This window comes from Somniosus microcephalus, chromosome 5 (assembly GCF_052327205.1).
Source record: "Somniosus microcephalus isolate GS21.2 chromosome 5, FLI_Smic_1.0, whole genome shotgun sequence".
NCBI lineage: Eukaryota > Metazoa > Chordata > Chondrichthyes > Squaliformes > Somniosidae > Somniosus > Somniosus microcephalus.
In genome coordinates this window covers 315420253-315446256 of record NC_140991.1, presented here as the reverse complement: position 1 = coordinate 315446256, position 26004 = coordinate 315420253, and the positions used below count along the sequence as shown (strand labels likewise).

Here is a 26004-nt window from a genome sequence, read left to right as displayed (position 1 = left end):
CTTGAGCACATAAGGCTAGGCTGACGCTCCCAGTGCAGTACTGAGGGAGTACTGCACTGTCGGAGGTGCCGTCTTTCGGATGAGACGTTAAACCGAGGCCCCGTCTGCTCTCTCAGGTGGACGTTAAAGATCCCACGGCCACTATTTTGAAGAAGAGCAGGGGAGTTCTCCCCGGTGTCCTGGGGCCAATATTTATCCCTCAATCAACATCACTAAAACAGATGATCTGGTCATTATCACATTGCTGTTTGTGGGAGCTTGCTGTGCACAAATTGGCTGCTGCATTTCCTACATTACAACAGTGACTACACTTCACAAAGTACTTAATTGGCTTCCCAGTTCTACAATTTATTGCACGGATTTTGTTTTCAAACCGACCTCGCTTCTCTTTTTCCCCCTAATGCTGCACCAGGCATCAGCGATTCTTTGTTGAGCACAATCTGCATGAAAGACAAAACACCAGTTTATGATACAGAAGCAGAAACAGGACAGCTGAAATTAACAGCAATTCTATTTTCCCATAAAACCAAATGTCATTTATACCACGAGGCACACACAGAATAAAAAGTCATCCTTAACTTACGCAGATCACCATTGGTGCTTAAACCCAATAAACTACCACAACTATTGCAATAAAACCAATAAACTACCACTACTAGTCAATAAAACCAATATTAGCTACCACTACTGAGACTGGTGCACCTTAAACTATGGCCCATAAATTCTGTTCCCTATGGGTGTGTACACGCTGTGTACTCACTCGTAGGGCCAACGGAAATGCCGGTTTTAGGCATGCACTGCGCATACGCTGGAAACCAGAACTTCTGTTCTGTGAAGAAAGGGCTTCACAGATCAAACGCCTGCGCCGGAGAGGCAGCGCGTACGGCTGAAACTTCCGTTTTTTCCACAGTTGCTTCAGTCCAGGTAAGTTTGAAACACCTGCGCCTGGAAAAGCAGGCATACAGCCGGCAGCTCCTGGGCGCAAGGCCTGCTTTTACCAGGCTAACAGTTGAAGAAAGTAAAAAAAAAATTTCCATTGATTTATCATTTTAAAATACTTTAAAGAAAGTTAAGTTTATTTTTAGCCCCGTTAAAAACTTTAATAATTTTTTAAAAAAATTAAATTTTTGTTTAAAATAGTTAATTTATGTAATTTATAGTCATTTTAAAAATGTGATTTAAAAAAAATCTATTTGAAGTTTTACTTAGGTTTTGGGGCTGATCTCTATTCATATATTTGACAGGTCTCCCTGTCAAATCTATGAATGGAGGTTCCCTGCTCTGATTGGCTCCCCATGGCCCACGTGATCCCAGGGACGCTGCGAACTACCTGTGCCTCTGGGATACGCGGGCCCTGTGCACCGGTAGTTTGAAGCGGCACAGCAACGGAATTCTGCGCCTCCCGGGAGCCCTCCGGTCCAGGCGCAGATTTTTCCAAATCGCCGCCCTCCGCCAGGGGGAGGCCTGCGAACGGAATTTCTGGGCCATTGACTCCCTCCACCACCGGCGCACTGTGGCTGCAGTGTGTACCATCTACAAGAGGCACAAGGATTCTTCGGCAGCACCTCCCAAACCCGCGACCTCTGCCACGTAGAAGGGCAAGGCCGGCAGGCGCATGGGAACACCACCACCTCCAGGTTCCCCTCCAAGTCAACACAATGAAATTCAACACAGATAAATGTGAGGTATTACATTTTGGTAAGAAAAATAGGGAGGTCACATACTACTTGGAAAATAAGAATCTAAATGGGGTAGAGGAACAAAGGGATCTAGGAGTACAAATACACAAATCACTAAAATTATCGACACTGGTTAACAAGGCCATAAAAAAAGCAAACCAAGCACTAGGGTTTATTTCTAGAGGGATAGAATTGAAAAGTAGTGAAGTTATGCTAAACCTGTATAGAACCTTGGTTAGACCACACTTGGAGTACTGTGTACAGTTCTGGTCACAATATTATAAAAAGGATATAGAGGCACTGGAGAGGGTGCAGAGAAGATTTACAAGGATGATACCAGAAATGTGAGGGTATACATATCAGGAAAGGATGAACAGGTTTGAAAAGAGAAGGTTGAGGGGTGACCTAATAGAGGTCTTTAAAATCATGAAAAGTTTTGATAGAGTGGATAGAGAGAGAGTGTTTCCACTTGTGGGGAAGAGCAAAACTAGAGGCCATCAATATAAGATAGTCACCAAAAAAATCAAATAAGGAATTCAGAAGAAACTTCTTTACCCAGAGAGTGGTGAGAATGTGGAACTCGCTACCACAGGGAGTGGTTGAAGCGAATAGTACAGATGCATTTAAGGGGAGGCTGGACAAGCACATGGGGGAGAAGGGAATAGAGGGTTATGCTGATAGATTTAGATGAGGAAAGACGGGAGGAGGCTCGAGTGGAGCATAAATGCCGGCATGGACTCGTTGGGCCGAATGGCCTGTTTCTGTGCTGAATATCCTATGTAATCCTATGTAATGTAAAGTACCACACCATCCTGACTTGGAAATATATCGCCGTTCCTTCCCAAACCTGCGACCTCTACCACCTAGAAGGACAAGGGCAGCAGGCGCACAGGAACACCACCACCTGCAAGTTCCCTCCAAGTCACACACCATCCTGACTTAGAAGTATACCTACGATCCTTCATCGTCGCTGGGTCAAAATCCTGGAACTCCCTCCCTAACGGCACTGTGGGAGCACCTTCACCTCACGGACTGCAGCGGTTCAAGAAGGCGGCTCACCACCACCTTCTCAAGGGCAACTAGGGATAGGCAATAAATGCTGGCCTTGCCAGCGACGCCCACATCCCATGAAAGAATAAATAAAAAATAAACCAAATAAACTACCAGTGCTGGTAATTTTTGCTGTTATGACAACAGATAAACCGTACCGGTTAACAGCAGGGGTCAGCAGAAGTCAGCCTTCCAGACTGAAACCACCCGAGGTTCTTATTTCTCGTACAATATATCTGACGGGAATTTCATTGGGGCGTCTCCCACTCCATCCCCCGTAACTTTGGCGGAAACCCCGTTTGCTTGCGCCGAACCTCTGACCCCGCGTTACAGCGGCAGAGTTGCGGGGGGGGGGGGGGGACGACACACACGCCCTGAGGAAATCTCCTGGCAATCGAACTTACAGAATACATAAGAACATAAGAAATAGGAGCAGGAATAGGCCACTTGGCCCCTCGAGCCTGCTCCGCCATTCAATAAGATCATGGCTGATCTGATCTTGGGCTCAAAGCCACTTCCCCGCCCGCTCCCCATAACCCTTCACTCCCTTATTGTTCAAAAATCTGTCTATCTCCACCTTAAATGTATTTAATGACCCAGCCTCCACGGCTCTCTGGGGCAGAGAATTCCACAGATTTACGACCCTCTGAGAGAAGAAATTCCTCCTCATCTCAGTTCTAAAAGGGCGACCCTTTATTCTGAAACTGTGCCCCCGAGTTCTAGATTTCCCCATGAGGGGAAACATCCTCTCTGCATCTACCCTAACCCTAACCCCCTCAGTATCTTATATTTTGGTCGCCTTATCTGAGGAAGGATGTTCTTGCCATGGAGGGAGTGCAGCGAAGATTCACCAGACTGATACCTGGGATGGCAGGAATGATGTATGAGGAGAGATTGGGCCGATTGGGCTTATACTCGCTAGAGTTTAGAAGAATGAGAGGGGATCTCATTGAAACTTATAAAATTCTAACAGGACTAGACAGACTAGATGCAGGAAGGATGTTCCCGATGGCGGGGGAGTCCAGAACCAGGGGTCACAGTCTAAGGATAAGGGGTAAGCCATTTAGGACAGAGATGAGGAGGAATTTCTTCACCCAGAGAGTGGTGAACCTGTGGAATTCTCTGCCACACAAGGCAGTTGAGGCCAATTCATTAAATATATTCAAGAAGGAGTTAGATATATTTCTTAAGGCGAAAGGGATCAAGGGATATGGGGAGAAAGCAGGGACAGGGTGCTGAGTTTGGATGATCAGCCATGATCTCATTAAATGGCAGAACAGGCTCGAGGGGCCGAATGGCCTACTCCTGCTCCTGTCTTCTATGTTTCTATGTTTCTATATGTCTTAATATGCGCACTCACTACGGCGAACATGACGGCCGGGAATTTCCTCGCAGTTGTTCGGGGTTTTCCGCCACACTGCCGTCGGTGCAGAGGGAGCAGTTCCGAGAAATTTCCCGGCCAATGCCTCGTAGTTGCTACACCGGAAGCCGCGGCAAAAGTTTTTTTTTTAACGACTTACTGCTTTTTATGAAACATATAAATGGTCTCAAAATACCTGTTAGGGTTGTCAGAGTCTTTCTGTGGGATATTATGGCACAGATAAACACGATAATTATTCCACATCCGCATGCAAGGCCAACAGCGATTGCCAACGTTGAGTCACCTACAGTGGAAGGAGAAAACCCAATCGCGGTGAGATTATAATTGAACATCTGTTATTAGTGCATAGTAATTGCGCAGATAAACGAACTGAATGCTCCAGCACGCCACCACGTCACGTGACTCACACCACTGTACATTACTTTCTCCTTTTGCTGCAGTGCATATCAGATTTAGAGATAAATAATAATGTTCTGATGAAATGCCAGCTGAGGTGTTCAGTGTGACAGGCAGTGCTCAGAAATAACTTGCTCTTACTCCAAAAGAAAGAAAAAAGCAAGACTTGCATTTCTATAGCGCCTTTCACGACCACCGGACGTCTCAAAGCGCTTTACAGCCAATGAAGCACTTTTTGAAGTGTGGTCACTGTTGTAATGTAGGAAACGCGGCAGTCAATTTGCGCACAGCAAGCTCCCACAAACAGCACTGTGATAATGACCAGATAGAAACATAGAAGATAGGAGCAGGAGTAGGCCATTCGGCCCCTCGAGCCTGCTCCGCCATTCAATGAGATCATGGCTGATCATCCAAATTCAGTACCCTATGTGATAAAAATGATAACTTCCGGGAAGTTATGTCATCACTTCCTGTGAACTATGAACTATGTACATACCTCACTTCCTGTCATATGTCACTTCCTGTTGGACTGGTATAAATACTGGTCTGTTCAGTATTGTAAGAGGCTTCTACCAGAGGCATGGTAAAGACCTCTCTTGTGTATATAGTGTGTTTATAAGTTACTTAAAGCTTACTTTAAAGTTACTTGATGGTAAGTCTCCTTTTTCTTACATCACCCTGTCCCTGCTTTCTCCCCATATCCCTTGATCCCTTTAGCCTTAAGAAATATATCCAACTCCTTCTTGAATATATTTAATGAATTGGCCTCTACTGCCTTCTGTGGTAGAGAATTCCACAGGTTCACCACTCTGGGTGAAGAAATTCCTCCTCCTCTCTGTCCTAAATGGCTTACCCCTTATCCTTAGACTGTGACCCCTGGTTCTGGACTCCCCCGCCATCGGGAACATCCTTCCTGCATCTAGTCTGTCTAGTCCTCCTATGGCCTCGTGTGCTGTAAATTTCTATGGCCTAGAAATTCAGTGGCCTGCGCCACCAGTTTGCGCCCAAAGAGGGCACTCAGTGGCTTTAGCGCCACTGGCCACACCTACCGCGATATTTAGCGGGGCGCTAATGGCGGCATTAGCCTGTAGCGCAGCGCCGCCACCGATGACGTCATCGGTGTGCGCAGCGCCCCGCTCCCGCCCCGATGACCATATTTGGTTGCGCCCGCCTCTTTAGCGCCGGTCGCAAATAGCGACCGGTTCACAGGGGCCTACCTGTGGCGGTAGTGGCGCAAGTTAAGGTGGAGGTGCGGGGCGGCCGCTTTTTCGGCGGCCACCTCCCAGCACCTCCGTCCCCGGCCTCCTAACCCGCCCCTGCGGCATTGCCGGCTGTTTCCCGAGAGCCCGGCACTTCTCCTTGGTGCCGGGCTCATTTGCCGGCACTCGCGAGCGGGGCTCGCGCTGTTGCAGGCACCTCCCCCTTAACAGTGGGAGGAAGGCCTGCAGTACCGCAGCATGCCGTGCCGCAGCGTGTGGTGCTGCGGCCCTTAGCGCAGCGATATTCAGGGTGAGCGCCCCAAGTGGGGCGCGGGGAGCCTCGAGTAGCGGCCCGCTTCCATTTGGGGCGCAGAAACTGAATATCCGGATGGCGCAAGTGGCTCCGCTTGCAGCGGTAATTCCGGCGCCCAGGCGAGCTTGGCGCCCCAAACGGCGCCCAACTGAATTTTTAGCCCTATGACTCTATGAAATAGGATTCGGGTTACACCACCACTGTACGGGTAAAATATGCGAGAGGCATAAGATGATAAACCACCTACTGCAATTGCGCAACGAGTACGTGGCTGTGCGTCAGAACACGCACCGGACCACCGTCTGACGCAGGGCAGAACTAACAGCAGGTTAGTGTACATAACCACAGCTCCAAAGACAGTTAGCAAATTGAACAAAAAGAACTAGAAACCAACTGGCCCGATTCACTCCAGACGGCAGCATTTTCTTTCGCCTGTCGCTCTTATTCACGCACACATCACACGCTCCGTCTCTCTCGTACGCAGAGCAGAAGAGGAGAGTAGAAAAGCCATCATAACTTTACAGATATACAGCACTAGGTTTTTGGTTTTATGCCCCACTTATAACTACCACGATCCCAGCGACTCTATCTTGCATCTTTTCCCGCGGCTCCGGTCTCCTTTCTATACTGGAGGTATCCGAAACTGCGTACAGTTGTTCAACTGTGGCAATGAACCATATCTTCCACAGATTCACTGGGGTCGATCTTAACCCGGGGTCGGGAACGGGTGTGGGGTGCCGGTCCCCAGGGTGGCTGGAGGGGGCCGCACGGCCACCGCCTGCTCCTAATTCTTATGTTCTTATGAGATTTCTTCATTGATCGAATGGCTTGGAAAGTTCAAAATGGTAAAGGCAACATGGCTGAACTCTCAGAAGAGATCTGCTGCAGGGTCGTCAACCTGAAATGTTCCTCTCTCCACAGATGCTGCCTGATCTGCTGAATGTTTAGCAGCGTTGTCTGCTTTCGTCTCAGAAGAATAGGTCGTTTTGGTATAGATAAGTGAGGCCATTGAAGACTCGAGGTATATATTACAATGCAGAACTCCAAATGGTAGACTTACAATTGTGTCACATAAATTTTTGCATCCACTGTACCTGAACTGGGCAGTGTCGACACACCAATATTGATGCACACAGCATCAGCTGTAGCATTACCAGGTACATCCTCCATCAATCCAAGGGCTGTGCAACTATGGAAATGAAATGCAGTACAAATATTAAAAAAGAAAGACTTACATTCATACAGAGCCTTTCACGACCTCAGGACGTCCCAAAGTGCTTTACAGAAAATGAGGTATGTTTGAAGTGTGGCGTTAACCCTTTAGGCTCCCGGTTAAGCAACGCCTCGATTTTAAAATTCTCATCCTTGTGTTCAAATCCCTCCATGGCCTCCTCGCCCCCCTCCCTATCTCTGTAATCTCTTCCAGCCCCACAACCCTTTGAGATATCTGCACTCCTCCAATTCTGCCCTCTTGAGCAATCCCCTGATTAATAATCGCTCCACCATTGGTGGCCACGCCTTCAGCTGCCTCGGCCCTAAGCTCTGGAATTCCCTCCCTAAACCTCTCCGCCTCTCTACTTCTCTTTCCTCCTTTAAGACGCTCCTTAAAACCTACCCCTTTGACCAAGCTTTTGGTCACCTGCCCTAATTTCTCCTTATGTGGATCGGTGTCAAATTTATTGTCTTAAAATACTCCTGTGCAGCACCTTGGGATGTTCTACTACGTTAAAGGCGCTATATAAATACAAGTTGTTGTTGTTGTTGTTGAAGTGTGGCGTTAACTCTTTAGGAAATCTGAGAGTTCGCAAACTGACTCTGAACTGCTTGATGGCGCACAGGTGCGAGACTAAGACTAGGAAATGGTCTTAATGTTACTTCGGTTTCATATTGGGTGCAATATGACTTTATCGATAATGTGTTTGAATGTTAGCAAGTGAGCGGCCATGACCCATTTCGTCGAAAGGTTCAAAGTTTAACTAGCAATGGTATGCTGGTGAGAGGAGATCTGCATTGTCCCTGAGTGGGGAAAAGAAAGAAAGAAAGACTGGTCTTGGCAGATCTTGGGAGATAGAAGAAGTACCACAACATTACAAGAAAGACAGACTTGCATTTCTATAGGGCCTTTCACGACCACCGGACGTTCCAAAGCGCTTTACAGCCAATGAAGTACTTTATGAAGTGGAGTCACTGTTGTAATGTAGGAAACGCGGCAGCCAATTTGCGCACAGCAAGCTCCCACAAACAGCAGTGTGATAATGACCAGATAATCTGTTTTATTGATGGTGATTGAGGGATCAATATTGGCCCCAGGACACCGGGGATAACTCCCCTGCTCTTCTTCGAAATAGTGCTACGGTATCTTTTACGTCCACCTGAGAGAGGAGACGGGGCCTCGATTTAAAAACAGCGTCCCCGACAGTGCAGCACTCCCTCAGCACTGCACTGGAGTGTCAGCCTAGATTTTTGTGCTCAAGTCTGCTCCACTGTGCGTGGACCGAGACACAACATAGAACATAGAAGATAGGAGCAGGAGTAGGCCATTCGGCCCCTCGAGCCTGCTCTGCCATTCAATGAGATCATGGCGGATCCTCCAAATTCAGTACCCTGTCCTTGCCTTCTCCCCATATCCCTTGATCCCTTTAGCCTTAAGAAATATATCCAACTCCTTCTTGAATATATTTAATGAACTGGCCTCCACCGCCCTCTGTGGCAGAGAATTCCACAGGTTCACCACTCTCTGGGTGAAGAAATCTCAGTCCTAAATGGCTTACCCCTTATCCTTAGATTATGACCCCTGGTTCTGGACTCCCCGGCCATCGGGAACATCCTTCCTGCATCTAGTCTGTCCAGGCCTGACAGAATTTTATAGGTTTCGATGAGATCCCCTCTCAGTCTTCTAAACTCCAGTGAGTATAAGCCCAATTGACACAATCTCTCCTCATACATCATTCCTGCCATCCCAGGTATCAGCCTGGTGAATCTTCGCTGCACTCCTTCCATGGCAAGAACATCCTTCTTCAGATAAGGCGACCAAAACTGCACACAATACTCAAGGTGCGATCTCACCAAGGCCCTGTACAACTGCAGCAAGACATCTTTGTTCCTGTACTCGAACCCTCTTGCTACGAAGGCCAACATACCATTTGCCTTCTTAACCGCCTGCTGCACCTGCATGCTTACCTTCAGCGACTGGTGCACAAGGACACCCAGGTCTCTTTGCACTTCCCCTTCTCCCAATCTATTGCCATTCAAATAATAATCTGCCTTCCTGTTTTTGCCACCAAAGTGGATAACCTCACATTTATCCACATTATAGCGCATTTGCCATGTTTCTGCCCAATCACCCAACCTATCCAAATCGTATTGGAGTTTCACGACATCCTCCTCACAGCTTACCCTCCCACCCAGCTTTGTGTCGTCTGCAAATTTGCAGATACTACATCCAATTCCCTCGTCCAGATCATTAATATATATTGTGAACAGCTGGGGTCCTAGGACCGATCCTTGCAGTACCCCACTAGTCACTGCCTGCCACTCAGAAAACGACTCGTTTATTCCAACTCTTTGCTTTCTATCTGCCAACCAGTTCTCTATCCAAGTCAATACCTTGCCCCCAATCCCATGTGCCTTAATTTTGCACGCTAATCTCTTATGCGGGACCTTATCGAAAGCCTTCTGAAAGTCCAAATACACCACATCCACTGGTTCTCCCTTATCTATTTTACCAGTTACATCCTCAAAAAATTCCAGTAGATTAGTCAAGCACGATTTATCTTTTGTAAATCCATGTTGACTTTGTCCGATCCTGTCACTGCTTTCCAAGTGCTCTGCTATTACATCTTTTATAATGGACTCTAGCATTTTCCCCACTACCGATGTCAGGCTTACCAGTCTATAATTCCCCGCTTTTTCTCTACCACCTTTTTTGAATAGTGGGGTAACATTAGCTACCCTCCAATCCATGGGTACTGTTCCAGAGTCTATTGAGTTCTGGAAGATGACCCGCAATGCATCTACTATCTCCAGGACCACTTCCTTAAGTACCCTAGGATGTAGATTATCAAGCCCTGGGGATTTATCGGCCTTCAATCCTGTCAACTTCCCCAACACCATTTCCCTACAAATACTGATTTCTTTCAGCTCCTCCCTCTCATTAGTCCCGATGTTCCCCGACATCTCTGGGAGGTTATTTGTGTCCTCCTTTGTGAAGACAGAACCAAAATATGTATTTAATTGGTCTGCCATTTCTTTGTTCCCCATTATAAATTCCCCTGATTCTGACTGTAAGGGACCTACGCTTGACTTCACCAATCTTTATCTCTTCACATATCTATAAAAGCTTTTACAGTCAGTTTTTATGTTCCCTGCAAGCTTACTTTCATAATCTATTTTCCCCCTCTTAATTAATCCCTTTGTCCTCCTTTGCTGAATCCTAAACTGCTCCCAATCCTCAGGTTTGCTGCTTTTTTTGGCCAATTTATATGTCCTCTCTTTGGATCTTATGTTATCCCTAATTTCCCTGGTTAGCCACAGTTGAGTCACCTTTTTTGATTTATTTTTATGCCAAACTGGGATAAACAGATTCTGTAGTTCATCCATGCGATCTTTGAATGTTTGCCATTGCCTATCCACCGTCAACCCTTTGAGTGACATTACCCAATCAATCCTACCCAACTCGCGTCTCATACCATCATAGTTCCATTTATTTAAATTCAGGACCTTAGTCTTTGAGTCAACTACTTCACTCTCCATCTTAATGAAGAATTCTATCATATTATGATCGCTCCGACCCAAGGGGCCTCGCACAACAAGATTGTTAATTAATCCTTTCTCATTGCATAATACCCAGTCTAAGATGGCCTGATCCCTAGTTGGTTCCTCGACATATTGGTCCAGGAAACCATCCCGTATACACTCCAGGAATTCCTCCTCCACAGTATTGTTACCAATTTGGTTAGCCCAATCTATATGTAGATTAAAGTCACCCATGATGACTGCTGTGCCCTTATTGCACGCTTCTCTAATTTCCCTTTTAATGCCATCCCCAACCTCTGCATTACTACAACACGGAGGTAGCAGCTTTAAAAATTTTTTTTAAATTATTTGTTTATGGGATGTGGGCATCGCTGGCAAGGCCAGCATTTATTGCCCATCCCTAGCTGCCCTTGAGAAGGTGGTGGTGAGCCGCCTTCTTGAACCGCTGCAGTCCGTGTGGTGAAGGTGCTCCCACAGTGCTGTTAGGGAGGGAGTTCCAGGATTTTGACCCAGCGACGATGAAGGATCGTAGATATACTTCTAAGTCAGGATGGTGTGTGACTTGGAGGGGAATTGGATGTGGTGCTATTCCCATGCGCCTGCTGCCCTTGTCCTTCTAGGTGGAAGAGGTCGTGGGTTTGGGAGGTGCTGCCGAAGAAGCCTTGGCGAGTTGCTGCAGTGCATCTTGTAGATGGTACACACTGCAGTCACGGTGTGCCGGTGGTGGAGGGAGTGAATGTTTAAGGTGGTGGGTGGGGTGCCAATCAAGCGGGCTGCTTTGTCCTGGATGGTGTCATAGAAACATAGAAGATAGGAGCAGGAGTAGGCCATTCGGCCCTTCGAGCCTGCTCCGCCATTCAATGAGATCATGGCTGATCATCCAAATTCAGTACCCTGTCCCTGCCTTCTCCCCATATCCCTTGATCCCTTTAGCCTTAAGAAATATATCCAAATCTTTCTTGAATATATTTAATGAACTGGCCTCCACCGCCCTCTGTGGCAGTGAATTCCACAGGTGTCGAGCTTCTTGAATGCTGTTGCAGCTGCACTCATCCAGGCAAGTGGAGAGTATTCCATCACACTCCTGACTTGTGCCTTGTAGATGGCGGAAAGGCTTTGGGGAGTCAGGAGGTGAGACACTCGCCACAGAATACCTAGCCTCTGACCTGTTCTTGTTGCCACAGTATTTATGTGGCTGGTCCAGTTAAGTTTCTGGTCAATGGTGACCCCCAGGATGTTGATGGTGGGGGAATCGGCGATGGTAATGCCGTTGAATGTCAAGGGGCTATGGTTAGGCTCCCGCTTGTTAGAGATAGTCATTGCCTGGCACTTCTGTGGCGCGAATGTTACCTGCCACTTATCAGCCCAAGCCTGAACGTCGTCCAGGTCTTGCTGCGTGCGGGCATGGACTGCTTCATTATCTGAGGAGTTGTGAATGGCGCTGAACACTGTGCAGTCATCTTATGATGTTATGTTGGAGGGAAGGTCATTGATGAAGCAGTTGACGATGGTTGGGCCTAGGACACTGCCCTGAGGAACCCCTGCAGCGATGTCCTGGGGCTGAGATGATTGACCTCCAACAACCACAACCATCTTCCTTTGTGCTCGGTATGTGCCAGTGGAGAATTTCTCCCCGATTCCCACTGACTTCAGTTTTACTAGGGCTCCTTGATGCCACCCTCAGTGAAATGCTGCCTCAATTTCAAAATCTCCCTTGAACCAGCGCAATCGGGCAGCGTTTTAAAAACATGATTTTAAAAATGTTTTACTTAAAAAAATATTCCTATTTCAGGTCCGGAATGAATTTCCAAGCCCTGCCAAGTCCACCTGCAACGAAAAACTGGCAAAACTCATTTGAACCACGACATCCCAGTACTGACGGGCGGGATAAGCCCATACATGTCACGCTGATCCTCGCTAATTATGTTTGCGCAACAAATTGGTCAAATTATTTGAAAAGATCCTTTTCATAACGTGAAAATGCGTTGAAGACATGATAATTTTGTTATGATGTTGTGAGGAAGGTGCTATGACATAAGAGATGCTGTTACAAAAGTGTTTCTCAACAGATATTAGAAGGATATGTTAATAGTGATACAACGGAAACTTGTATTTATATAGCGCCTTTAAAACGTCCCAAGGCGCTTCACAGGAGGGTTATAAAACAAAGTGTGACACCAAGCCACATAAGGAGATATTAGGGCAGATGATCAAAAGCTTGGTCAAAGAGGTAGGTTTTAAGGAGCCTCTTAAAGGAGGAGAGAGAGGTACTGTAGAGAGATTTAGGGAGGGAATTCCAGAGCTTAGGACCCAGGCAGCTGAAGGCACGGCCGCCAATGGTTGAGCGATTAAAATCAGCGATGCTCAAGAGGGCAGAATTAGAGAAGCGCAGATATCTCGAGAGGGGTTGTGCGGCTGGAGGAGATTACAGAGATAAGGAGGGGCGAGGCCACGGAGGGATTTGAAAACAAGAATGAGAATGTTAAAATCGAGGCGCTGCTTAACCGGGAGCCAATGTAGGTCAGCGAGCACAGTTAGATGAAGAGGGGTGGGAGGAGGCTCCTGTGGAGAATAAACACCGGCACGGACCTGTTGGCTTGTTTCTGTGCTGTATATACTTTGTAATAGGTATTAATGAACAATAAAATAAAGGAATATCGCTCAACTCTGTAAATTGCCACACCATACCGTTGTAATTCATATAATGAGCAGCAAACTTACTTGGTCATTTGCTTGCACTTCACTGTAAACGAGGTCTCATTTGAAAAGGACAGTGGGGGACATGGTGTACATTTAGTATCAGATTTCCTGTCCGCTGTAGAACATAATAATATTTGATTAGAGAATGGAATGCAAGCAAAATTATAAAAAACCTCAGTGACTGACGACTGTTCCATCAGAACGAATGATGCTGTCAGCTTCAGAATGTCACCCAGTTACTGTTTAAATGTTCAAAAAACGCAGCTTAAAAAAATCTGAAGAAAGCTAGATTATTTGGGAATTTTAACATCCTCGTTTTCAAATCGCTCCATGGCCCTCGCCCCCCTCCCTATCTATGTAATCTCCTCCAGCTCCACAACCCCCCGAGATATCTGCGCTCCTCGAATTCCGGCCTCTTGAGCATCCCCTGATTATAATCGCTCCACCATTGGCGGCCGTGCCTTCAGTTGCCTGGGCCCTAAGCTCTGGAATTCCCTCTCTAAACCTCTCCGCCTCTCTCTCTCCTCCTTTAAGATGCTCCTTAAAACCTACCTCTTTGACAGAGCTTTTGGTCACCTGCCCTAATATCTCCTTATGTGGCTCGGTGTCAAATTTTGTTTGATAATCGCTCCTGTGGACGTTTTACTACGTTAAAGGCGCTATATAAATACAAGCTGTTGTTGTTGTATTACCACTGACATCAATAAAAATGGGGAAAGATGTAAAACAGGATGCTGATTGGCTGTCACCCGTTTTACACGATTACACTAAGTCAAGATCTACTCCTTGCTTTTCGTTTGTCCACAACTTTCGCGAGACTTTAACTCCCTTATTTTAAAGGGTTAACGGCCCCATTAAGATAGCGGGCAGAGGAATGTCCTATGAATTCGATTAAGCAGTGCTGGCCTTAGGGAAAATGGCGCCCTGGGAGAACTTGTATTTTGGCGCCCTTTCTTTGAGTTTAATATGTAGCATTATTAGAGAAAGTTTCACATCACGTGATTTGGATTTAAAAAAAAATCAACTTCAAAATACGGAGCGTTTCCACTTCAACTGTTTTTCATATTTGCATTCCTCTTAACCAGTCCTTTCACTTGATATATAAAAGCGCGTTATCCGAGATGAACGCGTATTCTTAGGGGGAAAAATTCAGTTGTTTGCGCCTCCCGTTAGCGCCTTAAGAGGGTGCTAATGGGGCGCAATGCAACTAGCGCCCGGGCGCAGTGATGTTTGCGCCGCTCGCAAAATTAACTAGACATTTTGCGGCGGCGCTAAATGTTAAGTATGTGTATTGTATTGAACAATTAACACAAAGACTTAAACGTATAACTCAAACAGGTCTTTACTGGTTGGAGGTAGGGACTATACATAGGTCTTTACTTCATGCCCACAGGCGGGAACTGAGGGGAATCAGTACCCACAGTACTATTTATACCCCTATGGCCAGGAGTGGTACTGCGTATCACTACGCCCAACAAGTAGTGCAGTCCTGTCCATAGGTTCAAAGTAGCACACATATTACATACACAACACTAAACACTACCGCCACGATCTCCTGCGCCGGCAGATCGTGACATCAGTCGAGTGCGCGACGCCCCGGTAGCGCCCCGGACCGGATATCAAGCGGCGCCCCCTGCCTTACCGCCTGCCGCTAGCAACGACAGGTTGAGGGGAGCGTTTTGCAGTTGGGAAGGGACTAGGGGAGCGCTATTTAAAGGTGACCGCTTCCTGCCTTTTTTTGTTGGTGACATTTTTGCACCATGCATTCTGAGAGAGAGAGAGACTTCTGGAGAGATTCAACGCTGTGTGAAGGAGTTTTGGGTACTGAGCAGCACTTTGCAGGTTCATTTTGATTTGCCCTTCCTTGCTTCGCCAGCGCTCTGAGGTAGCGCCTCGCTCCTCGGCCTTTGCGCCTTAAGAGAGGCGTGAAGTGCCTGATTTAGCGCTCCAATCATCTCCAGGGGCGATAAAAGCCAAGTTTGCCGTCGGAGGCGATAATTAGCGCCAGGCGCTAAACTTTGCGCACAGCCAATAATGGCGCCCCAAACGGGGCGATACTGAATTTTTCCCCCTTAATCTTTAACCCCAAAATTTCTAGCTTGTAGAAACATTTGCGCCTCAACCCTTTCCATCCAAATTGTTATTTTTTATTTTGATTTTTTTTTCCATTTAACACCCTCTTGACCACGGCGCCCCAGTGACCACAGCGCCACCCTGGGCGGTTGCCCACTTCGCCCACTCGTAAGGCCGGGCCTGGTTTTAAGTGTTCATCTTCTATTAGTGCCGACAGCGATTTCTAGCCTATCAGAAGGAGAGAGAGGAACCTGTTGATCGACTCTGAGAAGATGAAATCCACTTTAGATCAACTTACAGAAAACCATTTCCATTTACGGTAAGATTTCCTGGTCAAAATGAATCTTACGCAATCGAGTCTTACTTAACATTGACATGTCAGCTGTGGCTCAGTGGGCGGCACCCTCACCTCTGAGTCAGAAGGTTGTGGGTTCAAGTCCCCACTCCAGAGACTTAAGCACAAAAATCTTTGCTGACACTCCAGTGCAGTGCTGAGGGAGTGCTGCACTGTTGGAGGTGCCGTCTTTCGGATGAGACATTCAACCGAAGCCCCGTCTGCTCACTCAGGTGGATGTAAAAGATCCCATGGCACTATTTTGAAGAAGAGCAGGGGAGTTCTACCCAGTCTCCTGGGGCCAATATTTATCCCTCAATCAACATCACTAAAAACAGATTATCCAGTCATTATCATATTTCTGTTTGTGGGAGCTTGCTGTGCGCAAATTGGCTGCAGCGCTTCCTACATTACAACAGTGATTACTACACTTCAAAAAGTACTTCATCGGCTGTAAAGCGCTTTGGGCGTCTGGTAGTCATGAAAAACGCTGTAGAAATACATACGAATTAGGAGCAGGAGTCGGCCACTCTGTCCCTCGAGCCTGCTCCGCCATTCAATAAGATCATGGCTGATCTGATTACTCCACATTCCCGCCTACCCCCGATAACCTTTCACCCCCTTGCTTATCAAGAATCTATCTACCTCTGCCTTAAAAATATTCAAAGACTCTGCTTCCACCGCCCTCTGAGGAAGAGAGTTCCAAAGACTCACGACCCTCTGTGAGAAAAAATTTCTCCTCATCTCTGTCTTAAATGGATGACCCTTTATTTTTAAACAGTGACCCCTAGTTCTAGATTCTCCCACAAGAGGAAACATCCTCTCCCCATCCACCCTGTCCAGACCCCTCAGGATCTTATATGTTTCAATCAAGTCACCTCTTACTCTTCTAAACTCCAGCGGATACAAGCCTAGCCTGTCCAACCTTAAAGCATGAACATTAATCTCTGCATATTTCCCAGTTCTGAGTAACTTTCAAATTCTGGATAAAGAAATGCAAGTCTTTCTTTTTATGTAATTTCTGCCGGAGCAGATACAAGGCATTATTACAATCTATATTAACGATTTGGAGGAAGGGACCGAGTGCAACATATCCAAGTTTGCCGACGATACAAAGGTGGGAGGGAAAGCAGTGAGTGAGGAGGACATAAAAAACCTGCAAAAGGACACAGACAGGCTAAGTGAGTGGGCAGAGATTTGTCAGATGCAATATAATGTTGGAAAGTGTGAGGTTATGCACTTTGGCAGAAAAAAATCAAAGAGCAAGTTATTATCTAAATGGAGAGAAACTGCAAAGTGCTACAGTACAAAGGGATCTGGGGGTCCTGGTGCATGAAACACAGAAGGTTAGTATGCAGGTGCAGCCGGTGATCAGGAAGGCCAATGGAATCTTGGCTTTTATTGCAAGGGGGATGGAGTATAAAAACAGGGAAGTCTTGCTGCAGTTATACAGGGTACTGGTGAGGCCACACCTGGAATACTGCGTACAGTTTTGGTTTCCATATTTAAGAAAAGATATACTTGCTCTCGAGGCAGTTCAGAGAAGGTTCACTCGGTTGATTCCGGAGATGAGGGGGTTGACGTATGAGGAAAGGTTGAGTAGGTTGGGACTCTACTCATTGGAGTTCAGAAGAATGAGAGGCGATCTTATCGAAACATATAAGATTGTGAGGGGGCTTGATGCGGTGAGGATGTTTCCACTGATGGGTGAGACTAGAACTAGGGGGCATAATCTAAGAATAAGGGGCTGCCCTTTCAAAACTGAGATGAGGAGAAACTTCTTCACTCAGAGGGTAGTAAATCTATGGAATTTGCTACCCCAGAGAGCTGCGGAAGCTGCAACATTAAATAAATTTAAAATGGAGATAGACAGTTTCCTAGCAGATAAGGTTACGGGGAGAGGGCAGGGAAGTGGACGTGAGTCTAGGTTCGGATCAGCCATGATCCTATTGAATGGCGGAGCAGGCCCGAGGGGCCGTATGGCCTACTCCTGCTCCTACTTCTTATGAAATCTTATTAGCTCTGCCACAACCATGTTTATTCATTGACACAAAAGCAAAATACTGTGGATGCTGGAAGTCTGAAATAACAACAGAAAATGCTGGTAACACTCAGCAGGTCGGGCAGCGTCCGTGGAGAGAGAAACAGAGTCAACGTTTCAGCTCGATGACCCTTCGTCAGAACTTTTATTCATTGACACACTGCATGGCTAAGGTTCCTGATTTAACAATCATCTGATGGAAATACGTTGCCAGTGAGTTTTCTCCTGTTGTCGCACAGGAGCGTTATCACGTCCGGGTCACTGGATAGGGATCAGGAACAAAAAGTCAAACTGACAACCCAGCACAGACAGGCCAGCACAGCACAGCAAAACTCTCAGCCGACAAAAACTTGAAAGTTGGGGATTTCCTTCATTGTCGCTGGGTCAAAATCCTGGAACTCCCTCCCTAACAGCACTGTGGGAGCACCTTCACCACACGGACTGCAGCGGTTCAAGAAGGCGGCTCACCACCACCTTCTCGAGGGCAATTAGGGATGGGCAATAAACGCTGGCCTTGCCAGTGATGCCCACATCCCATGAATGAATAAAAAAAAAATGTGGATGCTTAAAAGTAGCCACACTTTAGTTTTCTGTGCGTAGTCCCATGAATATTCAAATTACCTCATTTAATTTTTTTAATACAATTATTGATGAGCTCCTGATGAGTTTAATGCCTTGTTATGGTTTCCACAAATTCAAGTAAGAAGTGTCAGTCTGGAATGTGCTTAATTTCCACATTCAGTACCGTCAAAACACTGTAAATTGTTAATCTCCCTGATAAAAAATCAAGTTTATCACCTACTAGACTACCTTTATTCACAACTTCTTTAAAGATAAGAACGTAAGAATTCGGAGCAGGAGTCGGCCATTCGGCCCCTCGAGCCTGCGCCGCCATTCAATAAGATCACGGCTGATCATCGACCTCAACTCCACTTTCCCGCCCGGTCTCCATATCCCTTGATTCCCCTCGAGTCCAGAAATCTATCGATCTCAGCCTTGAATATACTCAACGACTGAGCATCCACAGCCCTCTGGGGCAGAGAATTCCAAAGATTCACAACCCTCTGAGTGAAGAAATTCCTCCTCACCTCAGTCTGAAATGGCCGACCCCTTATCCTGAGACTGTGCCCCCTAGTTCTAGACTCTCCAGCCAGGGGGAAACAACCTCTCAGCATCTACCCTGTCAATCCCCCTCAGAATCTTGTATCGTTCATCTTGTATGTCTGGATGAAATAGTCTCATGAGTAATTTAAAATTCGGGAATGCTATTTTGAAATTGTGGTCGCTGGACAGGATAGAAATGGATCTGGAAGATTGTGACGTCTCCATTAAGTCGGGACATGGAGACGTCATGGGATGGGAGCAAACCTGCGACCTTCTTCGTCGATGCACGTCTCCATACCAACCACACAGTGCAATTGAGTGTTGGCAGAACAGGCAAGGGTTTTTAACACGAATGATCAGACAGCGCTGTGCGTCTATATTACTTTTCCAATTTAGGATTGGTGATGATTAAAGGCTTCAAGCCGTCACATTTTGGAGAGAAAATAACTAATTGGTCTGTCATGAAAATCTCTTCTGCAGAATGAAAAACTTTCCACAGTGCAGTAGTTATTAATTATACTGTGTCTATGCTGCCAGTTGGAGGTCAAGCTGGATTTGAAATCTGCCTAGATCTAACTGACTACTGATTACTTTTAAAGACATTACAAACCAGGGGTCCGTCAATGACTCCCTGCTTCAAGTAAACCCAGCCTGCGATCGGTACTTGTGGGGAGCAATTTGTTGGCAGTGCAGTGTCAGCGCCATCAGATTTCTAACCACCCTGCTTGTGAAATTTACTGCATCCGCCCGATATCACACAGCGCTGCGTCAGTCCCTTGTTCTTACTTGTGTGTGGAGTGTGAGCCCTGCATCATTTGACACATAAAAGAAAAGAAAAGGCTTGCATTTCTATAGCGCCTTTCACGTCCACCAGATGCCCCAATTGCGCTTTACAGCCAATGAGGTACTTTTTGAAGTGTAGTCACTGTTGTAATGCAGGAAACGCGGCAACCAGTTTGCGCACAGCAAGCTCCCACAAACAGCAACGTGATAATGATCAGATAATCTGTTTTTTTTTAGATGTTGATTGAGGGATAAATATTGGCCCCAGGACACCGGGGAGAACTCCCCCCCTGCTCGTCGTCGAAACAGTGGCCGCGGGATCTTTTACGTCCACCTGAGGGAGCAGACGGGGCCTCGGTTTAACGTCTCATCTGAAAGACGGCATCTCCGACAGTGCAGCGCTCCCTCGGCACTGCACTGGAGCGTCAGCAGAGATTTCTGTGCTCAAGTCTCTGGAGTGGGACGTCTGACACATGCACAAGAGCAAATAGTACAAAGAAGACACTTCCACATGCAGATTCACATACTGAGCACAAAATACAACACTGGGGCCAGGATTCTCCTACTCTCCAGGATAGTGGACTTGGTGAATACAGAACTGCTACCTTGCTGCCCAACCTGTATTTTTTGCCCCCTGTCCCTGCCACTAACCTCACTTTCCCTGCCACTGCGTGTCAATGGCAGCGGGGAGGGGTAGCACCTGGGTTCCCAGTGCAGTCACTTCCTGGGGCCACCACGGGGAAGGTGGTGGTCGGTTGCAGGAGACAGTGGTAATGGCCGTGAGGTACTCCCAATGAGGGAGAGGGGCCTTGTAGCAGCCTTCTCTCTCTTTGTTCTGACCTCAACACCGACCTGCTCAAGGCCCCGGTCTCATTCTTTCAGTGGGACAGGCCTCCAGTCTTCAGGGTCTTTTAAGATCTCTTGTTGACTCTTCAAGTGTCAGCCGTGGCTCAGTGGGCAGCACTCTCACCTCTGAGTCAGGCGGTCGTGGGTTCAAGTCCCACTCCAGAGACTTGAGCACAAGAATCCAGGCTGACACCCCAGTGGAGTGCGGAGGGAGTGCTGCACTGTCGGAGGTGCCGTCTTTTGGATGATACGTTAAATCAAGGCCCCGTCTGCTCTCTCAGGTAGACGTAAAAGATCCCACGGCACTATTTTGAAGATGAGCAGGGGAGTTATCCCCAGTGTCCTGGCCAATATTTATCCCTCAATCAACATCACTAAAAACAGATTATCTAGTCATTATCACATTGCTGTTTGTGGGAGCTTGCTGTGCGCAAACTGGCTGCCGCGTTTCCTACATTACAACAGCGACTACACTTTAAAAAGTGCTTCATTGTCTGTAAAGCACTTTGGGACGTCCGGTGGTCGTGAAAGGCGCTGGAGAAATGCAAGTCTTTCTTTGTTCTGGTGTTGTGGTACTTGTTGTATCTTCACAGGATCTCCCAAGACCACTCTATGGCCAGCCAGTATTGAGTGGTGAATTCATTCTGGACTTCCCGTTGATTATCCTACCCTTCAGCACCTCTCATCCTCTTGGTACTACGTCTGACAATTTGGCTAGGATTGCTAACTTGTCATTTGGGAACATGCGAGTGAATTGAGATGTTATGACTGGAACACTGACCTCAAGAAGTGCTGCCCTATTCCCACAATAAATCGCTTTCTGCTTTGACTTACATAAAAAATGCAACTTTAAGAGGGCTCCACGGAATTTATTTTTTGCTTTACAGCATTCCCATAACACGTCCTCACCTTTTTCTTTCACTTCAAAGCCCTGGACGCACGGACTGTCCCTGAGGCAGTATTCGCAGTCCTGTGAACAGTGGTAATCGGCTCTGCATACACACTGTGTAGCAGTCACTGCATCTCCTTTACGGAGTACTTCGAACCATTTCACTGAAAAGGAAACAGAATGCTCTCAGACTCAATGATAACGAGTGACCACGTGCAACCAACCTATGCAGCACGCGTGCCTGTGCATGGTCACATCCAGCTCGAACGTGGGACCATAACAACAACTTGTATTTATATAGCGCCTTTAACGTAGTAAAACATCCCAAGGCGCTTCACAGGAGCGATTATCAAACAAAACTTGACATCGAGCCACATAAGGAGATATTAGGGCAATAGCTTGGTTAAAGAGGTAGGTTTTAAGGAGCGTCTTAAAGGAGGAAAGCGAGGTAGAGAGGCGGAGAGGTTTAGGGAGGGAATTCCAGAGCTTTGGGCCTCGGCGGCTGAAGGCACAGCTGCCAATGGTGGAGCGATTAAAATCAGGAATGCTCAAGAGGTCAGCATTGGAGGAGCGCAGATATCTCGGGTGTTTGTGGGGCGGGAGGAGATTGCAGAGATAGGGAGGGGACGAGGCCATGGAGGGGTTTGCAAACAAGGATGAGAGTTTTAAAATCGAGGCGTTGCTTAACCGGAAGCCAATGTAGGTCAGCGAGCACAGGGGTGATGGGTGAACGGGACTTGGTGCGAGTTAGGACACGGGCAGCAGAATTTTGGATGACCCCAAGTTAACGTGTGTTTGTTGGTCTACAACTCAACTTAGAAAATTGTGAAAATTTGGATTAAATGAAGCGGTTGGTACAAGTTAGAGATTGTTATAAATATAAACAATCGACGTTCTATAATCTATAAACCTTGGCTGAAACAATTCTTTTGTTTCGTGTTTATGGTTAACATGCTCACTTTGTAAATCAGTTTAATTTGCTGGGAATTCTCATTTCACACTGTGTCACCATAGGATCAATGAAAGAGGTTCACATTTCCCGACCACATCTAATAATTGTCACAAATTCTCAGTGGGGTGGCTGAGCAAAGGAGATATCCCACCTTTCATAGCAAAATCCGGCACATATAAGAACAGAAGAAATAGGAGCAGGAGTCGGCCATTCGGCCCCTCGAGCCTGCTCCGCCATTCATTAAGATTGTGGCTGATCATCGACCTCAACTCCACTTTCCCACCCGACCCCCATATCCCTCGATTCCCCTAGAGTCCAAAAATCGATCGATCTCAGCCTTGAATATACTCAACGACTCAGCATCCACAGCCCTCTGGGGTAGAGAATTCCAAAGATTCACAACTCTCTGAGTGAAGAAATTCCTCCTCATCTCAGTCTTAAATGGCCGACCCCTTATCCTGAGACTGTGACCCCTAGTTCTAGAAACTCCAGCCAGGGGAAACAGCCTCTCGGCATTGACCCTGTCAATCCCCCTCAGCACTGGCTCTCTGACACATGACGGCTCTGATGTTTACAACGGGGCGTGAAGAGAGCAGGAGGGGGCCAGGGCAATGGGGGGGGGGGGGGGTGGGGAGGGGGTGGTAGGATTTCCGGACAGGTAACCCGGAAGTACGGGTTTCCCAAAAGCCCGGCTGAAATTAACAGCGGGACATCTTTTAAACTTTGTCTGCAGGATACCCGCCCGAAAGCCAGCCTGCCTACCGGGCAGGAAAGCCTGCAGCACAAGGCTGAAGCCGGGGAGCGGACAGGAATCGGGGAGGGAAATATTGGAGCAGGGGCGGTGGTGGAGGGGGAAGATTGCAGCGGTCGGTGGGGGGAGTTGGGCTTTGCCCCAAGCGCGGGGTGTGTAAAGAGGTTAGCTGGTTGGGCCTGGAGGAAACACTCCTGCTCCTTCTGGTCCACAAGCAGCACTGCAAATGCATTTACCTCACGGATCCAGCCCTTCTCAGCCCCCTTCACCCGCCGGGTCACGAGATAGAAATAAAAATCATGTAAAAGTGGGGGCACGCAGCCTCCTAAAAAGAGTTCAATGACCGACCCGCCTCCTGAGAGTGGAATGGTTGCCCGCCCCCTGTCCTGCCACCGTTAATCTGTTTTTAGTGATGTTGATTGAGGGATAAATACACCGGGGAGAACCCCCCCTGCTCTTCTTCGAAATAGTGTCGCGGGATCTTTTACATCCACCTGAGAGAGCAGACGGGGCCTCGGGTTAACGTCTCATCCGAAAGACGGCACCTCCGACAGTGCAGCACTCCGTCAGCACTGCACTGGGAGTGTCAGCCTGGATTTTTGTGCTCAAGTCTCTGCCTCAAAGGCGAGATTGCTACCGACTGAGCGACGCCTGACACGTCCTGGGGCCAATGTTTATCCCTGAATCAGCGTCACTAAAAACAGATGGTCTGGTCATTATCACACTGCTGTTTGTGGGAGCTTGCTGTGTGCAAACTGGCTGCCACGTTTCCTGCATTACAACAGTGACTCCACTTCAAAAAGTACCTCATTGGCTGTAAAGAGCTTTGGGATGTCCGGTGGTCGTGAAAGGCGCTATAGAAATGCAAGTCTTACTTTGTTTCTTTCGTCCTTGCTTGAGCCTTAGTGCTGATTCCAGTTGCATCAGATTAAAGTTACGATAAGGATAAATTTTGGAGCATGATTATCAAAAGAATTGCACCGTCTGCTCTCCAGCTGCATTCGAGTTTTTTGACAGAGGAGCACGCTAATGGTCCTTGGCATCTTAAGAGGGATTTCTTGCTGGGCTGCCTCATCTGATCTCAAGACATTTACAGGATTATATCTTAGATCAAAAAATCATAGGCTGAGAAACTGGATTGTGAAGCCCCCATTTTTAAAACGAGCATGGAAGGTACGCGCACCAGGAGAGCAGCGCCTGCTAAAATAGTCCAGGGCGCCCTGGAGTAGTCAAGCGTGCACGCCTGCAGCCAGCATTAGGCCCAATTCTGACCCGAATCCAGGGCCTACCGTCTGTTTCAGGCCCCTTTCCTTTAATTGATCACGACTGACCGCAGTGTGCGCTGCGGCCAATTTTTTCAGGCCCGAAAACACAAACATTTTACTCACCCGAATGCTCCTCGAGTGCAGGCTGCTGCCAACCATCACTTGCCTCCTCCCCCACACCGCCCCCGCCCCCCCACCACCGCCGAACTCACCGTGGAGCTGGTGCCAGCGTCCCCTTCAGTCGACTTTCATCCTTTTCCAGGACCGGAGCATTAGGGTGCCCCGAGCACGCCTGATGGCAACGTGAGGACCAATTTCGCGCGGTCCTCTTGCGCATCGGTTTCGGCACGGTGATTGCCGCCGAATTCAGGCGCAAACCAATTTCTGGCCCCTGTAGACTTGTGTCAAGGTGGCTTGAGCCTGTTTAGACCTCTTCTAAACTAATTGGTAATGACCTGACAGGATGAGAATAGAGGGAATCAGGAGGGTCTGTTACAGATTTTAAAATCTAAGTAATGACAGCAGTGTGCTGCTCCAACAGCTTTGCAGGTGTCATTAATATGTCATGAACAGGTACAGAAAATAATCAAAAAGGCTAATGGAATGCTGGCCTTTATATCAGAATACAAGGGGGTAGAAGTTATGCTGCAGCAACACAAAACCCCGGTTAGACCACACCTGGAGCACTGGGAGCAGTTCTGGGCACCATAGAAACATAGACATAGAAGATAGGAGCAGGAGTCGGCCATTCGGCCCTTCGAGCCTGCTCCGCCATTCAATGCGATCATGGCTGATCATCCAAACTCAGTACCCTGTCCCTGCCTTCTCCCCATATCCCTTGATCCCTTTAGCCTCAAGAAATATATCCAACTCCTTCTTGAATATATTTAATGATCGAAATAGTGCCATGGGATCTTTTACCTCCACCTGAAAGGGCAGACGGGGCCTCAATTTAACATCTCATCCGAAAGACGGCCTTGGAGGGAGTGCAGCGTAGGTTTACCAGAATGATACCCGGACTCCCCAAGAGTTAAATTACGAGGAGAGATTACACAAACTAGGGTTGTATTCCCTGGAATTTAGAAGGTTAAGGGGTGATCTGATCGAAGTTTTCAGGATATTAAGGGGAACAGATAGGGTGGATAGAGAGAAACTATTTCCGCTGGTTGGGGAGTCTCGGACTAGGGGGCAGAGTCTAAAAATTAGAGTCAGACCTTTCAGGAGTGAAGTTAGGAAACACTTCTACACACAAAGGGTGGTAGAAGTTTGGAACTCTCTTCCGCAAATGGCAATTGATGCTGGGTCAATTGTTAATTTTAAATCTGAGATTGATAGATTTTCGTTAACCAAAGGTATTAAGGGATATGGGCCAAAGGCGGGTATATGGAGTTAGGTCGCAGATCAGCCACGATCTCATTGAATGACGGAACAGGCTTGAGGGGCTCAATGGACTCCTCCTGTTCCTATGTTGGAGTAATTGATTGTAGACGCAC

At 47.3% G+C, this 26004-nt stretch overlaps 1 protein-coding gene across 1 annotated transcript in view; it reads right to left on the bottom strand.

Moving 5' to 3' along the window:
* The window catches only part of LOC147117883 (uncharacterized), a 71844-nt gene that overhangs the window by 10209 nt on the left and 35631 nt on the right, over nucleotides 1-26004 (bottom strand). Inside the window, exons 4-8 of the mRNA XM_085989274.1 lie at nucleotides 21564-21707; nucleotides 13495-13588; nucleotides 7113-7207; nucleotides 4286-4393; nucleotides 379-440 (exon numbers count right to left, since the gene is read on the bottom strand). Of these exons, the coding sequence (XP_085845400.1) occupies nucleotides 379-440; nucleotides 4286-4393; nucleotides 7113-7207; nucleotides 13495-13588; nucleotides 21564-21707 (503 nt within the window). The remainder of the gene's footprint in view (nucleotides 1-378; nucleotides 441-4285; nucleotides 4394-7112; nucleotides 7208-13494; nucleotides 13589-21563; nucleotides 21708-26004) is intronic.